The sequence below is a fragment of the Natator depressus genome, chromosome 15 (assembly GCF_965152275.1).
Source record: "Natator depressus isolate rNatDep1 chromosome 15, rNatDep2.hap1, whole genome shotgun sequence".
NCBI lineage: Eukaryota > Metazoa > Chordata > Testudines > Cheloniidae > Natator > Natator depressus.
The window spans coordinates 27,128,197-27,144,893 of record NC_134248.1 but is presented as its reverse complement, the minus strand read 5'-3'; the positions used below and the strand labels follow the sequence as shown (position 1 = coordinate 27,144,893).

The 16,697-nt window shown below is 51.4% G+C and overlaps 1 protein-coding gene across 9 annotated transcripts in view; it reads right to left on the bottom strand.

Annotated features, from left to right (window-relative positions):
• CUX2 (cut like homeobox 2) overlaps positions 1 to 16,697 on the bottom strand; it is a 222,546-nt gene that overhangs the window by 4,279 nt on the left and 201,570 nt on the right. For all 9 annotated transcript variants that reach the window (XM_074973166.1, XM_074973169.1, XM_074973163.1 and 6 more), the window contains 6 exons: positions 16,231 to 16,332; positions 9,872 to 10,626; positions 7,900 to 8,059; positions 3,797 to 4,066; positions 2,845 to 3,033; positions 1,108 to 1,381 (listed from right to left, as the gene is read on the bottom strand). In XM_074973166.1, coding sequence (XP_074829267.1) covers positions 1,108 to 1,381; positions 2,845 to 3,033; positions 3,797 to 4,066; positions 7,900 to 8,059; positions 9,872 to 10,626; positions 16,231 to 16,332 — 1,750 coding nt within the window. The remainder of the gene's footprint in view (positions 1 to 1,107; positions 1,382 to 2,844; positions 3,034 to 3,796; positions 4,067 to 7,899; positions 8,060 to 9,871; positions 10,627 to 16,230; positions 16,333 to 16,697) is intronic.

Sequence of the window (16,697 nt, the reverse complement as noted above, 5' to 3'; positions counted from 1 at the left end):
CAAAGTGATATTGTTGGCATGATACAAAATCTGTGTGTAGACCAGCCCCTGGAAGCTGGGGTGAGAGAAACTCAAGCTGGCCCTTTTTAAGATCCATTGCATCCGTCTGCACCTTACTCAAGTATAATCTCTCCAGCCATTCCCCAGAGTCATTTCGCCCCCCCACCCCACATGTCTGCACGCCTCAGTGAGTGGGAGCCAAAGGATGATTCCTGAGGCCCTTGGAGCCGGGCAGGAGGAGCCAGGGATCTGGTGTTAGCCCTTGCTAGGCAGCTGTTGGACTGGAGGCCCATGCTAGTCATTGAGGAAGAACTGAGACTGGTGGATGTAAGAGAGCAGCCCTTTGGAGACGGCGTGGCTCTGAGTTCTGGCCTCCTGACTGACCGTGTCTGCTCACTGATAGACTCCAGACAGGGCCAGATGCAGCATTTGAACCTGCACAGTGCACAAATCCTGCCTCGTTCAATTCTGCAACACCAGCGGTGGGTTTGCACATTAGCCATGGGTGAGGTTCTGCAGCAGCGAGCTGCAATAGCTATCAATGCTGACACTGAACGTGTCGTCATTAGGTTTCAGAATCAACCCCCCGTTTTAACGGAGGTTGGCTGCTCACTCCTCTCTTGGCCAGCCTGGCTGCAGGTCCAGGAACCAGCGCTGGGCTTGTGACCACACCACGATGGTGTTAGCAATAAGACCTGAGGTTCTGCAGCGGAGCGATCCCACTCGGCTGGGCCATCCGGGACCCGCTGTGCCCCACATGCTGACTCCTCGCTTGGGTTTGTGAGATCTATGGCAGCGGGGTTTTGCTTGCTGCTGTGTGATACATGGAAATGCCACCCACTGACACCCCAGTGCCCCCACCCTCGAGCCAGGGCCAGGTAGATCTCAGGAGAACCTGGTTTGTGTCTATGAGCAGCAACACTCAGACCTTCCTCCGGGGTCCCCTCCCCGCCTGCTCCCCCGAGGATGACAGGCAGCCCTCTGCCAACGTCTCGCCACTGAAAACGGAGCTATGGCTCTGCCAAGCGCAGAGCCGCCCGAGATCCCCACCCCGTCCCGCTCCCCACCGAGATGGAGATGGCTCCACCCCACCCGAACCTGCCATACCTGTAATTATGGAACCAGTTGATGACCGTGTTGGTCTTGAGGTTCAGCTGGAAGGAGAGCAGCTCGATGGTCTGTTGGGATGGGTACGGCTCCAGCTGGTAGGCCTTCTTCAGGGCCTCCTTCTCCTCTGGAGCTAGGACCACCCGGGGCTTTTTGACCTGGAGAAGGCTGAGGTCTTGGGGCTGGAGGCTGGGGCTGGTGCACTCTGAGTGGGTGTTGGGAGACTCGCTGTCGGAGCTGGTGCTGATCAGCCCATAGCGACGCTTCAGATAAGCTAACAGGAGAGGAGGAGACGCAGCCGTCCATGAGATGCCCTGTGCTGCCAACACCCCTCGGCCCATCTCGCCACTCACTCTGCTACCACCAGGCTCTCCCAGTGGGCAGCCAATGGGGAACTTGGCAACAAAGAGGCCGGGGCCATTAAACCAGCCAAACCAAATCTCTGAGGCAGCCTGGACAGAAACCACATGCGGCTCGGTCCGTTGTAGGGCAGCTGCAAGCAGCTTCCAGAAAGCGCGCTCCCTGGCCTTTCCCTCCCTCGCAAGCGAGTGCTGCAGCGGGTCAAAGCATCCGGCTCTCCCCTCCGGACACCAGGGCCTGAATCTTGGGTTGCACTGGTGGGAGGGGGATTCACCCTAGGAGCTGGGTTACCGCTGGCAAGGATGCAGACATAACTGACCCTGAGCCTACGTCTGCACATGTCTCATCAATCCATCTCTAACGGGGCACTCACCTGCCCGACCCCTCTCTGACCACAGCATTCTTGTCATTCCTTAGCAATGAGGAAATGTATCTCGGCAGCTTGCAATCCCGTCATTCTAAGACAATTACACACCCCGAGAAGGCCAGAGCAAGCACTGGAGACTGGCAAGCCCCAGCCAATACTTCCTATTGACACCCCTCCTGTGTAGGGCACCTGCCAGCCCCGAAGACTGGCAGAGCACAGCACCATCAAGTACGTCCTGCCCTGGCGAAATGCAGCCATCTCTAGGGTGGAGGGAAGAGTCAACCAGCGACAGCATATTGCACCATGGGGTGGGGCGGGAACGTTCTGGTCACGCCCCTATTCGAGCGCCCAGATCGGCGCTGTCAGCCCTTCGCCCCCATTCAGTAACACAGCCTGGAATGCTATTTATCGCCATGGCAAGGTCATTTGTAAGTCACCAGCTTGCGATGGGCAAACGCGCAAGTCCCAGGTTTGTCTCAGCAGTCCGCTAGCTGTGATGCCTGCTCGGTTGAACTGATGACACTGAGCAGCAGAGGTTCTGACCTGCCTTCCCCCAGGTTTACACGGGGGTAACTCGATTGATTTCAGTAGGGTCACTCCTGATTTACACCAGTGCGAGAGCAGAATCATCTCCCAACTCACAAGGAACTGCCTTCAATAAAGGCCAGCCCACGACTAGCTAGACACGCGAGGCTGAATTTGGTGCACAGCAGTGTTGATCCAGTGTGGTGTTCAGGAAGTGACTCCGGATTTACACCGGGGTCAGAATGCGGCCCTGGCTCTGTGCCCCTGGCGCTGCGGTGAGCTCAGGGGCTTTCATAGAATCATAGACTGTCAGGTTTGGAAGGGACCTCAGGAGGTCATCTAGTCCAACCCCCTGCTCAAAGCAGGACCAATCCCCCATTTTTGCCCCAGATCCCTAAATGGCTCCCTCAAGGATTGAACTCACAACCCTGGGTTTAGCAGGCCAATGCTCAAACCACTGAGCTATCCCTTCCCTTGACACTCACCTTTCTTCTCCAGTTTCTTCATGTCGCGGAGCTTGTCGACGTTGTGAGGGTCGTTGAGCCAGAGCTGCATGCGGACGAAGGGCTCCCTGCCCTTCAGGCTCAGCTTGTGCCAGGGCTTGGGTCTGGAGAGGAGGTCGGAAACCGAGCCCTGCGTCAGGCCCAGGATACTCTCCCCGAACAGCCGCTGGCCTGGCAGAGGAGAAGCAGAGGGGGATTATGCCATACGCCACCACGGCTCAGGCCTGGAACCGGGGGTTTTGAGCTCAGCACTTTCCCTTATGCCAACTGGACTATTCTGCCAGCACCGCTGCCTGCAATGAAGTTGTCCCTGATTATCTGAGCCAGCGACAAAGTTCCCACTGACTTCAGGGGAGCAGGAGCAGGCCCATCCCAGTGGGGAATTTGGCCCGTCTGTTGCTGCTACGAAGTTGATGCTCTCATGAAGGAAGCAATGAACAGAATATTGTGCAGTGGAGGTGGCTGAATCAGCCGGTCTCCAGCCACGCTCAGCTTCCCTGCTGCTGGCCGCTGGGGTGTCCTCCTTGCCATCGGACTGGCTACAGCCTGGCCTCGCTCGGGATCTGACACCGAGGGGATGTCTACGCTGGAGATGGAGGTGTCACGTCCAGCTTGAGCAGACAGACCCGGGCGCGCTCTCCTCGAGCCAGTGTGCTAAAGTTATGGACGTTGCTGCAGCTGCACGAGGTCTGGCTCTTCAAGCTGGGAATCATCCCTCCAGCTGAAGCAGAGACCTACCCTTAGACCTGGTGAGAAGCCCAAACCAATGCTCCCCAATGGAGCCCCCCGGATCTGCTTCCACGACCAAATCGTGTGCCTGACCCTTCTCCCTGCTCCAGGCTGGACTGAAACCCCGGAGTCCCCCCCCAGCCTCGCCCGTCTCTGCAGCTAAGCACACGTCGCGGCTCGCCAAGAGGCATCTGGAAATCAGCACCTAGATTGTTGTCCGTTAACACCTCTTTGACCTTCTTGGTGATGGAGTAAGTGTCTAGTTCGGGCGACATGGCGACGATTTCCTGGATGCCCACTGGTGCTTGGCTGTTGGGACACATCTTCCCACTCAGCGACGAGGCCGACCTGCTCTCCGGTTGCTGATTTTCTTTGCTGCTCTCCAGAGTTAGAGCGAGTGGCTCTGGGGGGCTTTTGTCTTGCTCCAAAGGGCTGGGTGGTGGGGAGGGGGAAGACTGGGTCTCCCCAGGGCTGGCTGTCAAACACCAGGGAGACAGAAAGCATTATTATTGCCATTCACACAATCCTGTTTCCTCCTAGCGGTAGTGTTTGCCCTTAGGGGTTTTAAGTTTATCCTGGTGAGCTCGGATTGTTTGCTAGTTAGCCCTGTGTGGGACAGGGGCTTCTGAATGAGCCTTTCAACCTAACTAGTCATTGATAACATCCCAGAGCATTTTTCAACCTGAAGGATCCCAGGCAAACTATACCCAGGGATCATTTCCCGCATCACTGAAATGCAGCCACCTCTGGGGCAAAACGCAGCAACTATTTAACAGCACCGAGCAACACTATGCACCAGAGAAGAGAATATCATCTCCACTTCAAACTGCAAGGGGGTGTTTAAGAAGGCAGGACGGAAGGACATTGGGTGAAAGAGCAGGGTTAACATGCTGACTCTTGCAAAAGGTGCTGCAGGAATCTTATTAGCCATAAGCGGTTAGGACTTGAGAAACCCAGTTCTCCTCAGCAGTACATTAACCCCAAGCACTGGGCTGGAGTCCAGAGTTCAGCCCTGACTCAGTGGCAAGAGGACAGCCTGTTGACTCACCAGCACCACTTCCTATTGCTGGCTTATTTATAGCTGCCACGCCATGGCTTTGACTTTCCACCGTGAGCTAGTCGCTTGCGTTTGGCTGCTGTCTCCTAGTCAGCCACATGTGAGACACAAGGGTCAGCCTGAGCCTTACTCACCTGAATGTTCCCGGCAAATACTAGGTTTTGATTGTGGCACATGAGAAACCTACAGATTTGGGGACAAAAGCCCAGTCCGAGGGCACAGCAGGCCCATCCCCAGGGCCCTGGATCCCAGAGTCCTACAACGGCAGCAGAATCAAAGCTTTCTTTCCAATACCCTTTATGTCTCTAGCCCTCCTGGCTGAGAGGAAAAGCTTGAAAAGGTGGATCCCACGTGACCAATGTAGCAACGTCTGTCTGAATCTGCTGACAGCCTCACGCAGAGGTTGCAGCAACAGCCACTGCAGCCAGACAGGAAGGCATCTGGCCCCACACTTGGCACCAGAGCAGAAGAGACTGGGGGAGGATGCTGCCCATCTCGTCATGGTTAGGGCCACAGCCAGCAGCCCTCTGCTTGACTGGGGGGCCCCCCCATGTGGGCCTAGGATGCTGGATGGTGTTAATCTGGCCCCGGTGGTACCTTTCACAACTAGTGAAAGTTTGCACGCGAGCATCAAGCCGAACAACTCATAGAAATAAGAACTCAGGTGTGAGACAGTGAACGTAATATTCACTCTGCCCTGGCCATTGCCCCTTCTCCCCAGATCCCCTCCGCTCTAGATCTCGACTGTCTCTCCGCCGTGATAGATCACAGGGGAAGACATTTAAGTGCAATTGAAACATTATTTTGAATGGGTTTATTGATAACAAAATCCTCTATACAAATCTGTCAGCTGCCTGTGTGCGGCTGCAGACTAATCTCGCTGCACGCCGTCTTGCCTGGTCTTTCCCCCGTTCTTAACAACTGTCAATTCCAGTCAAGTCTGAGATCATCTGGGGGCAAACAGGGGTTGACAGAGAATTCGTTTCTGCAGTAAATCTCCAGCTTGCGTGTTGCAGTCACCTTGGTGGGGGGGGGGTGGAGGTGGAAGGGGGAGGAAAAAAAAATCAATGAGAAATAAAATAATCTGAACATTATTTATTGTGGTGACTTGTCGTTTGCAACATGCGGAGGCTGGAGAAATGCCACGTGTCTTATTTTTGGAAGTGGGGGAGAAATAAGGCAAAATCTTTTATACAGATCCTATGGTGGTGGAAATAATTGAGGAGAGACAACACAACATTAGCATCCCTCCCCCTCCCAGTTCCTTCTCTGTTCTAGGCACACAGCCAGTGGATTTTGTTGTTGTTGGGGTTTTTTTTACTAGACGACATTCAAAACCAATTTCTGACAAAATAACATTTGAAAGATCTGTATAACCACCTTATCTTGTCTAACAGACTAATTAAGGGGGTTGGAAAAGAGTCGGATATGTCAGAACAACGGCTCTGGAAAGATGCATGAAGGATCCTTTCCGAAAGATGACAGCATATGTGTGTGTGTGTGTTGGGGGGATATGAGCATGCCTTGTTTTAACCTGGAGATGTAGCACTGCAATTAGAACGCAGCACGGGGGGGTGGGGGGGGGAGGCTGAGTTTTACAGAATAAAGAACAAAAATTCCTCCTGTGTTTACGAATTCAAAGGAGGTCAATGCAGAGCGCGGCTGGAATAGTTGTGATGAGCAGTGTCAGCATCTCTAATGGCTCTGAGATGGGACAAAGGATTGACTGGCAATCTCCCAGACTGGTTTGCTAATGCAGGATGCCATGTGCCCCTGTAGTCTCTGGTGCTCACCAGCTATATTTGCTTTCTCTATTTAAACAGGCTTTGACACCTGATCCAGTGTCAGTGAAGTCAATGGGAGTCTTTCCACTGACTTTACTAGAAAAATGAATGAGGCTCAAGGCGGCACACCTTGAGAGAGACCCCCTTGCCTTGCATCTGCACGGAGGGCTGCATTTTGCTCCGAGATCCATACATGCAACTCTACAGGACTTGTGTGTGCATATCTATCTGTAATGTGTGTGTACATTGTGGGTTGCACCCCCTTTGTGGTTGTGCCAGAGTCAGGATAATAACCTACTACTTGTGCCCCTAATGGAACTCCTCTTTTAACTCAAGTGGCACAGGTCTGTGCTGTGGTGCTACAGGTCTCAGGTTCAAACCCTCCTGAAGACCTGTGGATGGGTGCTGTCAAATATCCATAGACATAAGCCCCCAAAATGTTGGATCCTCTTCCTAATGACTCTGCTCTAACTACCTTAGGCTGGAAGTTTCTTAAGCACAGGCTGGTTTATGAAATGTACAGCACTGCTGGCTGCCAGTCAGGAAGTAATATTGTGAGACTGGTCTCTGCAGGGGTCAGAACTGATTTTTCACTTCATTCACAATTTTAAAAAGTTGGAAAAAAATTGTTTGTTTCAGATCAAAAACTAAAAAATTCCACAAATGGAAGAGTTGAAAAAAAATGTCAAGTTGAATGAAATGCTTTGTTTCAATTTTGACTCTTAAAATGTTCTGAATTTTAAATATAAAATTCAAAGACCTTTTGAAATTCAAATTTAACAAAATGGTTTGTTTAGAAAATGTTGAAAGGAAATGCTTGGATGTTTTCAGAATCCTCTCCCGTGCCAAACGAACAATTTGGTGAAATTGACAAGAATTCATGAACTGTTTCGGTGTCACTGAATCTGCATTTTTTTCAATGAAAAAGGGTTTCCGTTGAAAAATGTTACCCAGCTCTCATATTTTGGCTCTTCTGCTATAATTTATCATTTGTATTATGGTTAGTGCCTAGAGAGGCCAGGGCCCCTTGCGCTCGGCCCTCTGCAAACAACTTGCAAATCTACCCGCCAGATCGGAAAGTGCAGATCTTAGGGAGATATTTTATCCTGCTAGGTGTGCTCCTGCTTCTGGGTTTGGTTGAAGAAGAGAGAGCTGGAAAGTAACTGAAGTTTCCAGGTTAACCCTGGAAATTCCATGGCTTATGGTTGATACAAGCATCAACGATCAGATTGATCGACAAGTCTAACAGGTGGACTGACCCATCTATTGATTTATCAGCTGGGTCAATCCAATGGACCAGATGAATAGCGCTGGTTAGTTCACACCACAGATGGGCCAAACCCTCCAAACATCCTCAAGCTCTGGCCAAGTTGGAAACTGGATCCCAAATATGGCTTAGGCCCATCCCTACATACGACATTCAAGGCAGCCGGTGTAGTCGTCAGACAAAGAGCAGCATGAACTTACCCTGCGGCGGGTTTGGTTGCTGGCTGATCCCTTGGCCAAGCTGATCGGTGAGCCATAACTGCATCCTGATAAACGGTTCCCGGCCTTTCTGGGTCAGCTTGCTCCATGGTTTGGGCCTGGACAGCATGTCACTCACGCTCCCTTGAGACAAGCCCAGCACCTAGAGCAGATGTCACAGGGGGAGAGGTTGGGTTGCATGGTGAGCGTCCTCTTCAGGAAGATGCTTTAGTCAAACACAAGTTACTGGGCTCAGGAGAGGAGTAGCTGGGTGAAATAAAGGCCTGTGATACACAAGAGGATCTGATGGTCCCTTCTGCCGTTAAACTCTATGAATCTTTGCTATTTCTTCCCTCAGATTCCCCTCACATCAACCTAGTGTTAAGTGGGAGATTCCGTGCCACTGTGCATCCAAAATACTGAGGCTGGAGACCAGCTTGGTGTTCACAGCGTCTCCTCGTCATGTCCCGCCCCGGTTCAGAGCCTGTGCTGGGAACTCGCAGCCCTGGGGGAACACGGCACGATGCCGTCTTTGCGCCCTCCTGATTGCTTCACGCCAGCATAATAAAGTCAACTCCCCCGGGCTGCTCTAAATGATGGCACCCTCACCAGGAGCCCCCAGTGGTGCCACGCACTGTGGGCGAACATCTCCTGTTGCCAGCATGCCCCCTACGCTGGGGCTCTGCCGTGTGTGCGGGAGTTTCATAGGAAAGCTTGTGCTTGGGAAGAATTCTCCCAGGTAGCTGTGGGGCTTCTCTGACCCATGTATGGGGGTTGGGGGTGGAGAAGGGGAGAGACCACAGGGGGCAGAGTCCAACCTTGCAGTTTACACAGTTTCTGTGGGCATCAGGCTGTGTGCCTAGCACTCAGAGGAGGATCTGGGCTGAGAACGCTTCTAGATCCCCTCGCTCCCAGCGTGGTACCAAGCCTCACTCCAAGCACACTGTACCGTAAGATCAGCACGGCGGCTGGAACGGAAATGACGCCACTCCATTAGCTGATCTCCAAAGAGAATCTCCCCCTGGCTGGGCCCAGAAGCATCTGGCACCCCCCCAGAAGCCAGCACCACAAGTCCCAGAGCATGGGGAAACTCCAGCCAGAAATGGCCCCAAAGCCCTTCCGGCCACCCAACGGGACTGCCGTGCTTCTGGCCATTCCCCTGGGCGCCTAGGAGACGGGGGACAGGCTAGGTCCGGGCATGGCTCAGAGTTGTCTGCGGGGGATTCTGCGGGGGGCCGGGGGAAGGAAAGGGGCAGAGGAGGCTGACAGAGACCTGTCGTTAGGAGCTGAGGGGAAGCTGTGGCTGGCAGCAGGGAGAGGAACCTGGCACTGCAGAGAGCCATTACTAGTATAGCTTGGCCCAGGCCTGGCAGCATGGGAGACAGATGGGAAATGCACCCAGGGGGAGGAAGCGGCTTGGGGAGCAGGAGGCAAGTGGCTGGGAAAGCAAAGGGCATCTGCAGAGAGGGCCCCAGAGACAGGGGCTGGGCTTTTACTTGGGTACTTTACCCACCTCCCTGAGAAACTGTTTTGTATTCCCTGTCTCTCCACAGATCCCCAGCCGGCCACCCTCCTGTCTCCAGGAGTGGGTTTTCTGTGGCACTCCAGCCCCTCGACAGCGCAGTCAGTCCCATGCTCTGAGCACTGGGGGGAGGGGGAAGAAGGGGTTGGCAGATATCAGCAATAGCTGGGGGAGAGTCCAGCCCCCAGCAGCAGCCCCCAACCCATGATTCTGCTGGACTGAGAGGTGTAAATCCTTCCCCATGGCGCTTGAGGGGCTGCGGAGATGCTGGGGGTCCTACTGCGCGCTGCTAGCAGAGGAAAGCTCAGGAGCTCGGGGATGGCCAGTGGGGGAAGAAGCCGAAGTGGCTAGGACAGCTGAGAAGACCAGAGAGGGAAGCCAAGCTTTAAACTGGGGCTTGCTTGGGCTTGGGGCTCCAGCTAGGCCCTGGGCCAGCCCCAGCCGGATCGGTACCTTTTCCCCGAAGATCCTCTGGCAGATTCCATTCTTGGCCAGTTTCTCCTTCACCTGCCTGGTCAGCTCCAGGGTGTCCACCTCCCGGTACATATACATCTCGTACTGCTCCGGGGTCAGCGGCGGGACAGTCGGCTTGAGGGTTCGCGGTACGTACGCCGGGTAATAGGAGAGGCGGCCGGCGCTCTGCGGCTCCGAGCTGGCCCCTTCGGACTTCAGCTCCACAGCTTTGTGGGGCTCGTCCTCACCCGCAGCCAGCTCCTCCTCGCTGGGCTCCCCCCGCGGCCAGGCCCGCCCGTTGGCCAGGCTGGAGTAGCTGGAGGAGGAGGAGAGGGAGGGTGACACCGAGGTGTAGGGCCGGCTGAGCAGGCTCCGCTCCGATGCCCAGTGCTGGTCAAAGTAGGAGCCGGCGTCGCCGATCTCCGACTTGACCTTGCGGATGATGCTCTGCACGAAGGCGGCAGGGGACAGCACCGTCAGGGGGGTCTGCGTGGAGGTGGAGCTGGAGCTGGTGCCCAGCATCCCCTCCTCCTGCTTGATGTAGGCCTGGACAATGTTCTGGCTGACGGCGGCCAAGGTGGAGCGCTCCGCAGGCGGCGTGGCCACGGCCCTGCTGCTGGACTCAATCTCCAGCAGGGCCTGCTGCTGGGCCTGCATCTCCCGCCGGGCCTGCTCCAGGATGCTTTTAATGGCCTCTTCCGAGTTGCTGTTGCCGTTGGTGACCACCTGGGGAGCAGCCAAGCTCTTGGTCTCACCTGGGGACAGGGCAGACAACGCAGGAATGAGGGGGCAGGGAAATGGAACTTCATTGGGAACCGGGCATCTCGCTGTGGGGCAGGCCCCACTGAGTCACTGGGTGCAGCTCTGCTGGCTGCAGGCCAAGGAAGGCCCAAGGAGGTTTTAGGCCGTGGGCGCTGTGCTAGAACCTCCTCTTCACTTCGGAGCATATATTGGAACTAAAGGAGCAGGGACTTGGCTGGGTCGGGGAGGGCCAGTTCCCCAAGACCCAGCAGAGCCCATTCTGCACAGGAGATGGGACGGCTGCCATCTTGGCCAACACACCAGGGACCGAACTGGGGACTTCCAGAGCTAAAAGCTGAGCTGTATTGCTTGGACTAAAAAGAGCTGGGGCTGCACAAGACTTGCATGCCCTCTGTCACACACCCCTGCCAATGGCAGGGGGACAAGCTCAGCACCTGTAGGGGACACTGACGGGGCGTCTGTGAAATGGGGATACATTCTTTTGCATCCAATGAAGTGAGCTGTAGCTCACGAAAGCTTATGCTCCAATAAATTGGTTAGTCTCTAAGGTGCCACAAGTACTCCTTTTCTTTTTGCGAATACAGACTAACATGGCTGTTACTCTGAAACCATTCTTTTGTAAGGAGCTCTGAGATCTACAGCCGGAGAGCCCTGTTAAGGCTCAGCTGCCCGGAGACACAATGCTGGACTCGACACAATCTAAACCAATAGGATGAGCTGGTTGTAAATGCACTGAAAAGAGCAAACGGTCTACAAATGATCCCCCCAGGCAGAAACAAGCGAAGGGCTGCCGTACCCTTCCTGGAAAAGAACATGTGTCAATGCGCTCCTCGTGGAGAGCCAGCCCTTGGAATCCCTTATGGGCGTTCGTGTGAGGAGGAGCTGAGGATACGACCCCCAGTTAAAATACCCAGGGGCGAGTCCCTTTCACACCACCACCCGTATATCTTTATACAAGAGCTATGTTTGTTAAAAATACTATTCTTAATAATAAACCTGGCGCTGATATACAAATACGATTATATTGATTATATAGCATAGGGTATTTCAGGAGGAAGTCTGGGATGCTATTTCTATATCTAGAGAGACAGGGTAGGGGAGGTCATATCTTTTATGGACCAACGTGTTGGTGAAAGAGACAAGCTTTCGAGCTTACCCAGAGCTTTTCTTGTCTTTTTCCCCCCAATATAAATTGATCCAATAAAAGATAAAAGATCTGACCTCGCCCATTCCGTCTCTTTAATATCCTGGGACCAGCTGGGCTACAACCGCACTCCAAACAACAATGGACGCTATTTATAGATCTGTGCACCCTACATGGAAAAAAAATGGCTAAAAATCATTGTAACCTGACTCACTAAGGTGTCACTCACAGTGTCCCCCTGTGCAGTGTCTGCTGCAGAGGTCAAAAGTTGAATGTTTGTGAGTGGAGAGGGAACAAAGCCAAGCTATTTTTGCAGGTAGCATAAAATCTTTGAAACTGCTGGGTTATGTAACGTGACAAACGCGATCGAATGACAGCCTGCTAATATGCTGGTGAAGGACAGGGAAAGCTTTTCCATTGTATTCCCCCATTCTCCTTTGCTTCAGCTTTATGAACCACGTTCCCTTCGGGGCTGAAACTTGACACAATTACTCCGTAATGCGTCGTGAAATGGACACCCAAAAGTCACTAGCCACTTTGGAAAATGTTGGCCCTGAAGTCCAGATGGGAATTTAGAACCCCATGCAAATATTTACATATAGAATTCAATTAATCTCTATTAATGGGATACATGGTTAAAATCACAAGAGTCAGGAAAGCCAGATGTTTCCAGGAGCAATAGGTCCTTAGTCCTATTATGCATTGTGTACACCCACAGGGAACAGATTGTTGCTCATTTAGTGAGTGGTGGCAGATATCTGGGGCCCTCCGGTGGAGGAGAAATCAGCAATGTGGTGTCTAGGGAGACTCTGAGTGTAACTGGTTTTATTTACACACATACACCAGTCCTGGAAGAGAGGGGATCAAACAGCATGCAGAGCAATCCCTTCTTTCTGGGTTCTCAGCCCATCTCAACGCCTGGTTCCCAGGAAGCAACTTTGCCTCAGGAATTGAGTCCACTCAGGCTTTGTCTACACTAGCACTTTTGTCGGCAAAACTTTTGTTCGTCAGGGGAGTGAAAAAACCACCTCCTTGACCGACATAAGTTTCACCAACAAAAGTGCTGGTGTGGACAGCACTATGTGGGCAGGAGAGGCCCTCCGGATGACACAGCTAACATCGCTTGTTGTGGGTGGTTTAATTATGTTGGCCAGAGAGCACTCTCTTGCCAGCAAAGAGCAGCTACACCGGGAGACGTTAGAGCAGCACAGCTGAGGCAGTACAGCTGTCCCACTGTAAGGTCTGCAGTGTAGACATAGCCTCAGAGACCAAGGCAGAGAGCAAACTCTCCTGGTACTCCCACACCTCTCTCTCCTCTGAGCCTTGCATAATAAAACTAACATCAAGACACAGAGCATATCTTCCCAAGACTGAACATTTGCTCGTATGTCAAGGAAAAGAACTTGGAAGACTATGTGTAACAGCGCCACCTGGGGACGCTTACCATAATAATGTTTTTCAGCACAACCAGCAATATATTACGCCACATGTTAACTACAAAGAGAGGAACAGAATACAATGCATAGGTGCAGCAGGGCCAAGATAGAGGGGGAGCTCCAACTTAAAATCTAGTCAGTCAGTGAAGCAGTCTGTTAAACATGGTTTCAGGTGCCACATCTGCCCCTAAAAGGCCCTCTGGCCAATATCTGTGGGTTCATAATCTCATTTTCTCATAAAATAGGTTTCCTTTCCCTTGTTGGCGTGTGAAAGACCCACACAAACAACAGGGGAAACTGACCAATCCGGCACACATTTACATATGTTGTCAGTCCCAGAACTGACGGACATGTGAGTTTGCAGGACAGGGCCCTTACAGAGAAGATGGGGAATAGTGAAACTGACTAGACACAAAGTGCACAAAGTAACCGAACTGAAAATAGAGAGAAAAATAACTTCCTTCTCTACTCTCTCACAGCCATTTTAAGGTTCCTTGAAACAAGAGGAGCTGAACACTTTCCAGATGGAGGGGCAATAACCTGGCTGTCATCCAGTAGCTCAAGCACTAGATTGCGAGTCAGGACAGCTGGGCTCTGTTCCTGACTCTACCACTATGACCTGCTCTGTTCTCTTGGGCAAGTCACTTTGCCTCTCTTTCTGCTCCCACCTTTTGTATTGTCTGTCTAGATTGTACACTTGCTGGGGCAAGGACTCTCTCGCACCATGCGGCTGTACGCAGCCTAGCACAATGGGGCCCTGATTTCAGCTGCAGCCTGCAGGCACTACCATAATACAAATAATCATCTGATTTTTAATGTTGCTTTTGACCCCTTAAATTCTACAATTCCCATTTTAGGATTTTATCTCTGCAGCCCATATTTTGCATTTAATTTCCTTGCCTTTTTAAAAAATTGCCTCTGCTTCATATATTAGCATGTAAATTGTCCCTGTCTGGATGTGATGTTCACATCTCGTTGAAGTTAAGGGGGCAGGGGAGTTTCCACACTGGCTGCTATTGTGTGACTAGAGTCAGTTTCCTGCATTCCTAGATGAATATGGCAGCAACCTATCTGTCTACATGATGCATCTTGTATCTTCACAATGGAAAATGATTTCAATTGTTTTTAAATTCTCCCATAACTCAAACCCAGGTGAAGAGATTTTCCTTGAACCTCCTTAATAGCGTTCACCTTTGGGCACACATCTATCTTAAAAAATGTCAGCTCTATTAGGACTGATTTTTAAAGTCACAGGCACATGAAATCAGAGAGTTTGTCTGGACATAAGTGCCCAGAAGAGCGTATGTTTTGCCATGCACATATATAGCCAGCGTTCTATTTCTACTACTGCAAAATAAATCCCATTAAAGATTATGCCAATATGCAGACATGTTTGTTTTCCCTGTCTGTTTTTCCACCATTCTCATCTAATTTAATTCTTGGGGATTCTGCTTTCTCAGCAGACTACCTGTTTTAAAGTTTTTCACTTCTTGTAATGGACTCTGAACACAGCTGGTTTAACGATTGCTCATGCCACATGGATTGTGCATTCTCATTTAATCATCTGTTTCAGGGAAAAAAGGTTAGATTTGAAGTTTTTAAAAGATCACATACAACATCAACTCAATTTACATTTGCCCTTATGCAGGCAGGGAGGTGAAGCAGCCCTCAGAACTGTGGAAAACTGTTTCCTCTCTAACAACATTTAAATGGTTTGTTTTCATTGCTCTCCTCTGCTGTCACAAACTTAAACTGAAGATTTAATTTTTTATTACAACTGTGCATGCGGATTTGGCAAAATGACATTGTCTCAGTTCTACTAAGAATCAGATCCAACCCAGAAGCAAGATAATGCCACACCATACTAGATGTTTCTTCAAAGACTTGAAACTAGAAGGAAAGCCCAATTACGGAATTACTTCCAGAATCAGAGATGCTTCTGTGCCTGTGTCCAGCAGAGGGCAGCATACGCAGCGTACGTTTCAACAGACCTATTGGAAATGAAGTGTTGAATTTTATACATACTGTGCTCAGACTAAGTAGTTCAAAGAGTACCAGGGAATTAATTTTAAAGGGACACTTCCAGATTAAAAACTCTATGGCCAACACTTTCAAACCTGGATGCTTAAAGGTAGGCTCCTAAATCCATAGGTACGGTCGGCACCGCCAGTTTGGTACCCAAGTCAGACAATTTTGGCCTAGAAGTTTAACTTTGTCCAAGGCCAAGGTTTTCAAAAGGAACTAGTGACTCTGGGGTTCCAGCCTGAGCCATCGTCAACGGGGCTTGGTCTTCAGAAAGTGCAGAGCAGCCACCTTCTGTAAATCAGACCCCACTCGGCACTCAAAAATGGTGGTGATGAAAACGGTGGCACTTTCACCCCTACCTGTGCGCAAACTAACCCAGGTGATGAAATGGACAGTGTGCGTTGGGTTTTCAGCCTCCCTGGGGTTGCTTTATTGGTGGCCTTTCCCCCCTTTTATCATTTTTTCCAGCTTACCAGTGCTGAGGGGCGGGTTAGTTTCACTTCCTGACTCTCTGTGTGTGAACACTGAGCTGCAACGTGGGACGCAAGGAGGGCAGGGGACTGTTCCCCATTTTGCTTGGCTTGGAAGGAGGAATAACCCTCAGGGGGGGGACACACTATCAAACTGCCACAAGGCGGCTTCACTGCTGGTGAGCACACACTAGAAAGGGTACTGGGGATACTGTGACTTGTTCTCATTACTCATTATTTGTGTGGCTGTCAGATTCACCCAGCTGAGCGCTCCATTCATTTCCTCCTCCTGCACCTGCAACAGTTTTGCTCATTTAACAAGTCCTGGACTCTGTTTTCCAGTGAGGAATCTCAGGAGGAAAAGAACAAGGAGAGAGAAGTGGGATTCCACTGCCTCTCTTGGCTGGTTCAGCTCACAAACACCGCTTTGTCTGCTTGGCGGCGTAAATCCCAGGTATGCATTGAGGATCACACACACCTGTTTGATGGAGCTTCGCCTGGCTCCGTGATTTCCCCACCTACCTCCCTTCTGAGACTCAATCTCCTTCTTCGCTTGTTCCAGGATACTTTTGATGGCATCATCAGAGCCGGTTTCTGGAGTTCTAATCCTCGGAGTAATGCTACCTGATCAAAGAGGTATGATAACAGATTTGTCACTTGCACTGTTTTTACAAGCTCAACTTGTATGTCAGGAAGAATTTACGGATGCTCATGTTCAGTTATTTTTAGGAACACCAGTTTTAAGGAAACATCACTCCCCATTAGTCACTAGCAAGACTGAAGAGAGAGGCCAGGTAACTGGCTGTCAGTTTTCGCCTCGTTCATTTCCTGCACCACACAGCATGGCCTCGTCCCCCTCCTCCCACTGCCCTCTCATTTGAAGGGCGCAACAAAGGCAGGACCACACAAATGGAGCAGGGATGCTGGAGTCAGGGGGTGGGTGTTCGTACATTGTGAATTAACTTCGCTTCTGGGGGAATAAAGTCTAG